Here is a 12,038-nt window from a genome sequence, read left to right on the forward strand (position 1 = left end):
AACTTTGGGGTTTTATGTCTAATGATATTAATTAGTTAAGCCATCAACTGACAGTAGTTGTTGGTCCTGGCAACGTCATGATATACTGCCGTCTTCAATGATAGACTGGTGCTATGGTGCCCTGTCCAGAGGGTATCCCTACTAGGGGACTTAGGCTTTTTTATATATTGCAGTATTAAAAAGATACAGAAATTCACACTGGATTTCACCAGAACCCAATAAGCCAACATGTCACGATATGAATAATGCACTACATCCCCACATCGATTGCTAGGCTATTTTACATAGATTTTACTTTACTGACTTTACTAGAGAACTATGAACTGAACGATACCTTGACCTGCACACCAGTGTCTGTGTATCAGAGATTAGAGTTAATGGCATTAAATGTTCTGTGATATAACTATTGTGCATGCATCACACAGTGATGTTGATGTTAAAACGATATATTGAGAAGCCCTTATGCCTACCTTGCGCTCAATATCTCCAGGTAGGCCTCAGGCCAACTGCAACCCTGACGAGGAAGAAGTGGGATAAACGTTGGATAATAGGAAATTTGCTAGACCTTTTTCTACATTACGGTACATTTGTTCTAAGAAAGCTAAAATCCTTAAAAAATATCAGTTAGGTCAACCTAATTAAGACTCAAAAGACGTAAAGTATACTGCTATCATTCACAGAGCAGGTATTAAAATATTTCATTCCAAGTATAATCAAAATATCATTTACATCTTACGTCAGATCAGGTGTGTTGAGATCAGGGCAGGGTTCGGAACCACTCATGCAAGTAGATGTTGCTAAGTTTTATACATGACCAAGGGTGCCCAGAGTTTTGCATAAGGCTGTGTAATTCTGAAAAACCTAGCAGGTGCAATCCAACTTTTGACTGATAGACGAAATGTACAACCAGTGTGTACAGTGGGCCCTTTGATTGATTGCTAGGCTATTTTACACGGATTTAGGCTCACTGTTGGACATGTGAATGACTGGCAATGACAAACCCAGCTTAGCCTGTGTGGAACGCGCGCCATTGACTTTACCAGAGCACTGTGAACTGAGCGGTACTTTGACCTGCACCCAGTGTGCCATCACGAGGAAGTCTCACCTACGAGCACCTAAGAAACTCCCACCCTTGGTTTCGATCTTCTGTTAATCCCTGATCAGAAGCTAGCTTTAAGAGTGTTTATTTAGCTTTATCAGGGACAGTGAAAGGGAACGGGTCACAGAGAAGAAGCGGAGGCGGAACTGATTTTCGAGCCCCTGGCACTTTGAGGTAAGAAGCCTCCGCGAGCGTGTGCACTATTTTTCCTCATCAGGGCTCGCGGCAAAGGCAGCATATGGGTAGCTGGAGCCGGAGCGGCGCAGGTGACGCAGTTTTCCCTCACCGAGCAGCTCGCGACCTGAAGGGGATGAGGAGCCGCTGCGGCGCGCTGCTCCGGCCTGCCGTTTAAGCCGCTCTTATTAATATGAATGTATGAAGGATTATGAATCGCTGCTGTGTGTGTGTGTGTGTGTTCTCCATGGCGGTGTGTTCTCCATCACACCCTGCGCGGCGGAGAGGCGAGGCGAGGCGATGCTAGCTGGCTGCTGCTGAGGAGCCACACAGCTCGGCTACGACATTAACGTTTCACTCGCCTTCTCTTCTCGCCACCCTCCTCCTTTCAGAGCACTGTCGCCTGATGAATTTGACTGGGCGTAAAGATGCATCATCATGCTGGTAGACAAGCTAAGACATCTGGGTTTGTCCGCATTGCCGTCTACGGCCCGTTTCTTATCATATTCACCACCGCCATCCCCCCTCAGCAGCTGGTCTCCGCCTTCCCCGACCCTACAATAGGTAAGGCTTTGGTACACACACTTACCAACAGTAGCCGTACACCTTCAGCAGTGTAGCAGGAGAGGCATTATTACTGTAGACGTTTTCATATAATAGTATAGTATAATAGCACTGATTGGATGAAGCTGAGATGATGAACTGTACCCAGCTGAGGTTTTAAGCCCTGTGTATACTTCACAGTTTATCTCCTCAGCTACTGTTTCTCCAGCTACTATCCTGGCACTTTCCTATCAGCACACCCCCTGTTTGTTTCCTGTTCGATCTTTGGACATGAAGCAGCTATAAAAATGAGAGTCAGTTCCCCAGGTATTGTGTATGTGTTGTATGCCATCTTCAGTAGAGCAGTTTTGCAGAGATCCAGGTGTTCCAGATCATGGGCGCAGGACACCAAGCACCGATGTGTTCTTCGAGAACTCAGTGGCCAGATTCTCTTGTATAGAGGGATACAGACTAAAGGGGGCTGCAAAGATCATTTGTACACGTTTCCAGAATGGATCTGTGGGATGGAGACCAAGCCTTAAACCAGTGTGCCTTCCAGAAGGTGAGTATTTAGAGGAGAAGTTCTAAACGTTCACGTAGGGCACAGGTTAGTAGTCCTGGTCCTGAAGTTGGCCAGAGTGATGCACAAACTAACACAAGATATCTTCTCATAATAAGGTCATGTGTGAGTTTTGACCCTGTTCGGACAGATATTCCCAAACATTCATCCCATAGACTATTGTTAAACACCCTTAATAAGGTTGTTCTTTAGGAGTTCCTAAGCAGTTATTATAAAAGTGAATCCTCTTGTATTTGGCAATGAAGAATCTTTGTTCTAGGTCTGTATAGCAATAAAAGGGCTCTGCTATTGATGCAAGCTGAAAATGGCTAATTAACAAGCTATTTCTGAGCCGAAACATTAAAATATACAAGATTTGTGAAATATAAAATATTTAAAACATTTTGTTATACATCAACGTGAACAATAACATATTGACATATTTGCAACATAACAAACGACAGTGTTATTAAGGCCCTGTCTAGCTGAACAGCTGTCAGGGCACAGCATCAGCCTTTTAATATTGCTTTTTAAGGCTGGTTTAAACTTGAACCCTGCTCCATAAATTTATATTATGCGATTATAAAACAGTCAGCTGTCATTTTGCTGTTTTGCCATGCGACTCATCATGAGATATCCTGATCTCCTCATATTCAAAAGCATATCTCTCCATAAGAAACAGTGGCATTACTTTGCAAATGAAGCAGGAGATCTTGGAAATCTTTTTGCTTTGGAAATACATATTATACACTTATCAATCATAACATTAACACCACCAAAAGGTGAAGTATAAATATTATCTTAATCTAAAGTCATCTATCAAGGAGTGGGATGTTTTAGACAGGAAGTGAACCATCCGTTTTTGAAGGTGATGTGTTAAAAGCAGAGGAAATGGACAAGCATAAGGATGTAGGCGACTTTTACAGCTTAGACAAATTATAATGGAAAGACGACTGGGACAGAGCATCTCTAAAAATAACAGGCAGGTCTTTTCTTTTTCTTTTTTTTTTCTGGTATGCAGTGGTCAGTACCCACCAAAAGCAGTCCAAGAAAGAAACACCTTGTGAACCGGTGAAAGGGTCATTGATATCAAATCAAATCAAATTTTATTTGTCACATACATAGTCATACACAGTATAACTTGCAGTGAAATGCTTTTATGACAGTCTGCCTACATCAAGCTATACAATAAAAATCTACATTTAAACTTAACTAAACCTTAACTTAATGAAGTAAAGTGCAAAAGTGCAAAAGAAAAATAAAATAAAAATGAAGAAAATAAAAATAGAATAAGTTACATTTAAGTTAAAGAATAAAATATAAAAATATGAAAATATAGAAATATAAGCAAAATAAAACAGCACAAAGGGGACCTACTCAATATTAGGCAGGTGGTGTTAATGTTATGGCTGATGAGTGAATATTATACCCAGAAATACTGGGTAGTTATGTTCAATAACAGATTATGTTGCAGTGAGAACACTTTTAGCCAATTAAGGTAAACAGTTCCATAGGTAATTATTAGAGAGTGCATATTGATGTTGATTGTTTTTGGTATCAGGTTGATATCAACAGAAAATGCTGGATTGATTCCATCCTGTAACAATTGTAGCCTGAAATAGCACACACCTACACACACTGCGTGATTTCATGATGTAAGCTGTATGTTTTGACTTGTTCGGTAGCAGAGTGTTTGAGTAGTTTGAGCATGATTGTCTACTTTTTAGATGACTCTCTTAAACACAGCTCTTGTAGTAGAAAATAAATATTGGTATAGTGTATTTTCTTGTGATTCTTAGGCATAACATTCAGTTTCTAATCCTAAGACTAAATATTCAGACTAAATCTTCAGTAAATACTGTGGAACTAATCTGTTATGTAGTTACGTGAGGATGCTGTTCTTGATATCAGTGTGCCTTCCTGGTGGTAGCTTTTGAAACAGACTGCTTGCAGAATGGCCTAAGCAACATAAGGCTTGTGATAATGAAGCGGACATTCATGTCTCATTAGCCACCGAAACAGATTACAAGCCCCAGCTGTCTTAGCTAATTGATGTCTGGGTATTGACATCAGTAACACTGATTGAGATTGGGTCTAGTGTAGCAGTGTAGTAAATAGCAACTTAGCGCCCTAACCTTAAAGTGGGAGTTGTTTTGCATTTGTGTCCTTCGAAGGGCACTTGTAGTTTTATATTAACTGTTTAATTGATTTGTTAATTATAGGACCTTGGTGGGAAAATACATAATAAAAACATTGAACACACACACCCTGACTGACACAGAGAAAAATTCTAGGCTCAAGGAGCCTAAAATGTCTAATAGTAGTCTTGGCACGCTCAAATCACAAGAATCTGTCTGCTGTGTTGGGGGGTTAAAACAAAAAAATGATTGGCACTCTTCATACATGACACATTGACAAGGAATTGTCTTCAACAGTAGCTGTGACATATAACTGTTGGAATTGTGCAATAACATTAATGTAAACATTGACTGTCTTCCTAGATTGTCTTCCTCCATACATTGAGGATGCTGATGTTGCTAATAAGACATACAGGCCTGGAGATAGCCTGGATATCAGCTGTCATGAGGGATTTCAGATACGATATCCCGACATGGATAACATGGAATCAGTCTGCCAAGAGGATGGGACATGGGACAACCAGCCCATTTGTCAAGGTATGAAGTGCTCTGTCTATGACCATGTTCTGCTCATGTGCTGCCCTAAAAAACGTACTATAAACGAGACAGTTATTTCATCATTCTTTTATTATTTAGTCATAGTGTAGAATGTTTTTTAATCAGGAGGTATCTTTTAAGCTGCCTCTTTTGTCACTGTACCTATGTCTGTTCATAGCTTGCCAGCTGTTCAACATCACACAACCATTTTAACCTATGAGACTGTTCACTGTTATTTTCTACTGTGTAAAATCAAGGTATTAACCATTTATGGCACTGTGGTACATTTAGAACGTACTTCAAAAATAACACAAACCACAAATTCATAATGTCCAACTGCAGTTTCAAAACTACCTTCAAAACTGCAAATCTCCAACTCCATGGTAGGAAACACCAGTGATTAAGACATGCACATGTAGAAGCACAGGGCAGTGTTTATGGTTGTTGTAGCAACCTTGCAAATAAAAATCCTTCTGTAGTAAAAGTGTCCTTGTCCTATGTCCTTTTAACATACAGTGTCACTATCGCTGCCATGGCTTTTCTTGTGCTTGGCACTAGGATTGCAGGATGCACCTGTGAATGTTGATAAGGGTAAAATATAGGCAAATCCGCTAAAGTATGTTACCTTCGGGACTGATTATATGTTAGAACACCCTGCATGTTTGTATGTGCCCTGCATGCATTGGAAAAAAAAGTTTTTAGCCATCAGGCAGCATATTTTCAACCATTGTTGTTTAAGCTTTCTCACAGACCACTCTAATCGCTCTAAATGACTTAGTAATGCACATTTAATGATGCACAATTTAATTATCTGCTATTATCTGTAGAATTCCCCTTTACAACTAAGATAATTGTATTAACAGCATATAGTCAAAATCAGTCAAATGTTGTTCTCCCTTGTAGAGCGGTACTAAAACAGGCCATATTTTAGGCATAGTCTATATTGGTTCTACAAAATATCTTTGTATTTTTCTGTTCCCAGGCTGCTTGCGGCCTTTGATTCCTCCTCACAGTTACATGAACATCTCCGAGACAGAGTTTTCTGTACCAGTTGGAACAGTGGTGCACTACCAGTGCTACCCTGGCTACAAGTTGGAGGGGGCAGAATTATTGGAATGCATGTATAACCTCATCTGGTCAGACGTGCCACCCCGGTGCCTTGACGTTGAAGGTGAACTGCTGTTATGGTTCTATTTTAAATAATATCATATTAAATCATACACTGATTAGCCATAACATTAGTAGTGACTTGAAGGTGGTGTGTTGAAAGCAGGAAAATGGGCAAGCATAAGAATCTGAGCCACTTTGACAAGGGCGTGAGAACATCTCCAAAAGCTAATAAAGAACAACCAGTGAACCAGTGACATAGTCAGGGGCACCTAATGCTTATTGATGCAATCAGTGGAGGCCCAAACTACCAGTTTACAGGATGTAAAGGATTTTCTGCTAATGTCTAGGTACCAGATACTACCTCCAAAGGTCTTGTTGAGACCATGCTTTGATGGTCTGTTGTGGTGGAACAAGTGGGACCTACTCAGTATTAGGCACATTGTACTAATGTTATGGCTGTATAATGTATATTTGTAGTATTTTACTGTATATTGTTAAAAGATCTTGGAGACATTACTTCTGTAGAAGTCATAAATAGAGATGGTGGTGTATTTACATGGAAGGCCTACTTCATGACTTCATGTCTTTCAGAATAATCGGAAAGGTGTACGTCACAGTCAAACAGAAAGAGCATGAATTTAACGCCTGTATGTAACTCTGATCTCTTTACAGTATGTCCCTTACCTCCAATGGTAGAACATGGAGATTACATGTGCCATCCACACCCATGTAATCGCTATATCCATGGGACCGTGGTAGAGTTCTACTGTGATCCTGGCTATCATCTAGCCAATGATTACAAATACATCACCTGTCAGTATGGGCAATGGTTTCCTCAGATGCAGATCTACTGCATTCAAGATGGTAGGTCCTGTCACATAATACTCAAGATATAAGAAAAACATTCATTACAATATTAAATGTAAGAGTATGTATGTAATTTAGTGTAAGAACATTTGAGAAAGTCAAATAATAAAACTTAGTTTAGTGATGGGACGATATTAGAATGGTTTTTTGATATCTGTGGCAAAAGCATAATGGAGACTATTAATGTGAGTGATTCTCAGGTCTGGGTCTTAGGAGATCCATCCATTACAGTTTATTGTTTCATGAAGCTGATAAGTTGAGCAGGAAAACCCTTACACTCAACAAGGAAAAGGATCTCCACCCTATTAAAAATTAAGGTGCTGAATGTATTCTTTGTAGCAGTGCCATAAAAGACATTTTTGTTTTTTACAGAAACGTCTTTAAAAGCATGTTTTGTAAATCTACAAAAAGACACTTTTTGAAAGTTTTAAAAACCTCACTAATTTTCAGTATGTTCAAAGATGATGAACCATTGAACCATGAACCATTTAGAAGACTTTTTTTATTTTTAAAATTGTACAGTTTGTCAAGAGCTAGTCCTGTGTAGCAACCACAACTTATGGGTCCTTAATTTTTATTCCTACAGAGACCACCTATCCAGGATTTCAGGACTCCTTACTGACCACATGGAAAGTTGTGGCATTCACTGCATCCAGTGTGCTTTTAGCCCTACTTCTAGTGATCATGGCAAAGGTGTTCCATTTCAAATGCAAGACCCACCAGAACTCAAGGTACAGAGTAATATAATGGTGTCCCGATGGCCCTGATAAAACCTTTGTTCTGCACATTAGTCCATAATCTCCTCATCCCTGTGTCCTCCTCCCTGTCTGCACTTTGGTGATATCATCAGTGTGCAGACCTAGCAGGAGCTACATTTAAAAGTGTGCCTCACTTGTGCAACTCTTTTTAATGAGCTGATTTGCTTGTCAGTATGCATAATGCTGCTGAATGACAAGTAAAATTAATGCTGAGATGCTGATGCTGAGATCTCACTGGTCTCATGGGTAGCTTCCCTGGTCTTACACAACCATTTCATCTCAGGAAGAGCTTCTTATTTAAATAGTTAAATGGATTGAGCATGTTGTATATGGAAAACACTAGGCCTGGGGGCATGGCCAGAATGCTGTACAAGGTGTACTGGTATAAACAAATAAATAAACAGTATTCAAAAATAATAACTAATTAAATTGAACTAAACGTAGGGCTGTCAGTAGTTTCATAACAGAGAGCATAATCAGTCCTGCTTTATTGGATTTAGGACAGTGTACTTTGTCAATTGTCCTTTTTTAATGTGCCACCTTTGGTACTTTTTGTCCGTTTCATTTGACCGAAAAACTTTTTTATTTTAACTTATTTTATGACTATTGTGATTATGTGTTCTGTTCATGCCTTATGTTAAATGTGACCTATGTAATAGTGAAGTCTTAAAAAAGTTAAATTTAAAGTTAACAAAGGTCACTGGAAATGGTCTGTAACTGAAACTAAATGGTTCCAAAAAATACTAATTGCTAACAATACACATCTAACTTTCCTCAGTGAAGAGCAAGAGGGCAACAGGGGTCCAAACGTCTTAGTAGTGGACGGCGTTGCTGTATGTCTTCCCTCCTACGAGGAGGCAGTTGGCAGCACCAATTACCAGCCGCCACATGTGCCGCCCCCTGCTGGCCTGGGAAGCGCACAGCTCTCTGAGGAACAAGACCCCCCTTCTTATCCAGGGCACACAGAAAGTCAGACTGGGGCTCCGCTGGACACTGGAGAGGGAGAAACATATGACAGCATCTCAGACACATCAGAGTGTCTTCCAACTACACACCCTTCTTCTTCACATGGTGTAGGACTGAACAACATGTCTGAGAAGACTAATGCAATCACCTCCATGGAGGACACTGCCTCCACAAGCCCCAGTATAGATATAGCTGATGGTAAGCGGGTTGCTGTTTTTGCTGTCTGTTGGTAGGCAGAGTGTTGAGAATCTGTGTTGTCTAATGTATGTCTCTGTGTGCTTTTCTCTAGAAATTCCTCTTGTGGAGGGCGGTGAAGAAGACTGCTGATACTGTAGATATCCACCATTGAACTTTCTCACTGCTGTAATTAAGTTATTCTGCACTCCACGTTGATCACTTCATACATTAATTTACCACAGGTCTATTTATTTTACAGAATGGCTGATAAATAAAAGATAGAGCACACAACACACTAGCAGGGCAATGCAGGCAATAAGAGTTGTTATTTGTAATTTCTCATGATTTGATCATGGGGAAAAACTATGCATTTATTGAATAAACATTCAGTGTGAATCTTACACCATCTCTCAAAAATACAGCAGTTACCAAAGGGAAAAGGACAATTTACATAGCATCTAGGCTTTCAAACTAAATCATGCTTTTAACTGGTTAACTCCACCTGACCAGTCTTAAAATGCTATACAGAACACACAATGCCACTGCTTTTGAGTTATGTTCAAAATTCTGTACTTGTTTTAATATAGACATGATTGAGGTGATCACAATGACCAAGATTGCATTAAATGCCATTTACAAATATTTGCAAAGTGTAAGCCTGCATCATGTTTTACCAATTTATTTGTTGCTAACAGGTCCAGAAATGATCATAATAATAATAAAAAAAAGCTTTCTGATATTGGTTTGCAGTATATTTTTTTAAAGATATGAGAATATATAAAATCCTTCTACATCTTGCTAATTTGATGGTTTTCTACTAAAAAGAAACAAAACAGCAAAATATACACTGATCAGACATAGCATCAAACCCTCCTGCTTAATACTGTGTGTATCTCTCATGCCACAAAAACAGCTCTGACCCATCCACAAGACATCTTAGCAGCAGATCCTTTCAGATCTGTAAGGTGGGGCTTTCATGGATCGCATCAAAAGCATTGGGTGTCTATGACCCTGTCACCAGTTCACCTGTTGTAAAATCTTGGAAATTACTTTTGGAAGGTGCTGACCACCGCATACGGCGAACGCCCAACAAGACCTGCCTGATGTTTTGATAATGCTCTGACTCAGTTGTCTATCTGTCACATTTTGGCACTTGTCAAAGTCACTTAGGTCTCTACTCTCAGCCATTTTACCTGCTTCCAACACATCAACTTCAAGACTTCACTGTTCTCTTGCTGCCTAATATGTAGATCCCACCCCTTGACAGGTTACCATTGTAACCAGATCATCAGTGTCATTCACTATGTGCTGATCTGTGTATGTAGAAAGTTTAATACATGTTAAAATCAGATCTAAATATATGACACAGTATTAGACTATTTTATGTACAATGGGAAGTTTGGTCATTCATGGAAATCTTAAATGAACAAGAAATTGAATCTCAAACTAGTATCAATACAAAAGAATGTGAGGTTTACAGGACAGAGTGGTTTTCTGACACATTACACATATGTACTATAATTGTTTAACCTCTAAGGAGACTACAGCATCAGCAATGCCTAATGAAAGAACCTACAGCAAAACCACCAAACCCCCTAAAGCTGTGGACCTCAGTGTTCCTTAAAATACGAAATACTATGGCCCACCAGACCAGACCCACCAGTCCACATTTTAGTTTAACCCTTGCCTAAACTCAGACATTAAGAAGACATGCCAGAGAGGATGCGGATTGGAAAGCTTGGAGGTCCGTTGCCCCTCTGCGCTGGCCCACTCACCACTTGAAATGCTGTCCAGAACACACAATGCCATACAGTACACTGCTTTTAAGTTATGTTCAAAATTCTGTACTTGTTCTCATGTAGAGATTATTGAGATGCCACTTAGAAATATTTGCTAAGTGTTATCCACGTATTATGTTTCACAGTGTTATTTGTTGATAACAGGTAAAAAAATGATCATAATAGAAAAATAGGCCTTAAAATTCTTTTTACTGCTTTACTGCATTTCACTCTGTTAGTGGTACCTGTCCGCTCCAGCATTAGCCTTCTACTGCTTGTTCCTGACCGTGTTCTTACCGCCATCTAGCGGCTGAGTCTGGGTATGAGCCTGCGAGAACGAAATTACCTTACAAATGCAAAAATGGCAAATAGACGAACAGGCAGTTATAATGTATTTATTCAGATGGGGGGATTGTGACATTTACGCTAAATTAGTCAACTACATTAACGACAACGTTGTTTATTTTTTTCTTTTTTAATTGCGGTGCGACACTAGGCAGCACAGGTGGTACAAATATCTTACATTATAATAATTCAGCTAAAAGATCCAGTTTAAATTTGGAGGAAATATGGGGGGATATCAGGGCACAGGATTTCTTGTCCATCGCTCTGGACCCGTTGCCCTGCACAGTTTCAGCTATTATTTGTTCCAACCCAGCAGGTTACTGTTACAAAACAGTCCGCGAGCTGGAGCAGGGAGGACTGGATTCCCAGGACAGGAGTCGTGAGCCAACTGTCCTCGTGTGGGCGTGGTCGTATGTATTAGAGACACGCCCCCTCGCAAATTTACTTATGTTAAAAATTATGTTTCCTCGAGGACTCGTTCATAGCTTCTCATATAGGCTTAATCAGCACAGCGGTGATCGAATCCTACATACATTACTAATATTTCTGTGTTTTTCGTTTATTTAATTAATATGATTTACCATATCAGCACATTAAGTGTTCCGTTAGTCCTAAATATTAATAAAGGGTTGTTATGGAAATAATTAATATTTATTTCTGCTCATGAGAGGCTTCACAAATCTTTTGTTTAGTGATGATTAGTAATACCATTAAAACGCTCGTTTAATTCATATTTAAATGATACGGTATACAGTCATTAGAAGCAAATAAGGAGCTTTAATTTTCCATTTCCAAAAACAATGGCTTGGATCCTCCAGTGGAGTAAAAAGTGTCCAGATATTATGTCATGGAGATTAAAGGTTCTGTGGTCCATGGATTTTCATAATGCATCCATCAAATTCCGATAGGGATGTTTTTTTATGGGACATATAAATATAAAAAAATAAAGAAAGTGACGACGAGAGTGCGATTACACGTGTGCTCTTT

General features: G+C 39.5%; 2 protein-coding genes across 3 annotated transcripts in view; one reads left to right on the forward strand and one right to left on the reverse strand.

The window, feature by feature from the left end:
* LOC140564231 (calpain-1 catalytic subunit) overlaps positions 1–515 on the reverse strand; it is a 30,741-nt gene extending 30,226 nt beyond the window's left edge. Inside the window, exon 1 of the mRNA XM_072689490.1 lies at positions 471–515. The gene's annotated coding sequence lies outside the window, so the exon portion shown is untranslated. The remainder of the gene's footprint in view (positions 1–470) is intronic.
* A 492-nt stretch (positions 516–1,007) lies between these two features.
* susd4 (sushi domain containing 4) lies at positions 1,008–9,667 on the forward strand. 2 transcript variants are annotated; one of them, XM_072689491.1, is made up of 9 exons: positions 1,008–1,273; positions 1,666–1,837; positions 2,175–2,378; positions 4,877–5,050; positions 6,033–6,221; positions 6,833–7,024; positions 7,614–7,758; positions 8,564–8,949; positions 9,041–9,667. In XM_072689491.1, the coding sequence occupies exons 2-9, from the start codon at positions 1,702–1,704 to the stop codon at positions 9,076–9,078; spliced, it is 1,464 nt and encodes a 487-aa protein (XP_072545592.1). In that variant the 5' UTR covers positions 1,008–1,273; positions 1,666–1,701; the 3' UTR covers positions 9,079–9,667. The 2 variants fall into 2 exon arrangements, with proteins under 2 accessions (XP_072545592.1, XP_072545593.1); XM_072689492.1 differs by lacking the exon at positions 1,008–1,273 and adding an exon at positions 1,283–1,472.
* Positions 9,668–12,038: the final 2,371 nt, after the last annotated feature.

Source organism: Salminus brasiliensis, chromosome 10 (genome assembly GCF_030463535.1).
Source record: "Salminus brasiliensis chromosome 10, fSalBra1.hap2, whole genome shotgun sequence".
NCBI classification, from domain to species: domain Eukaryota; kingdom Metazoa; phylum Chordata; class Actinopteri; order Characiformes; family Bryconidae; genus Salminus; species Salminus brasiliensis.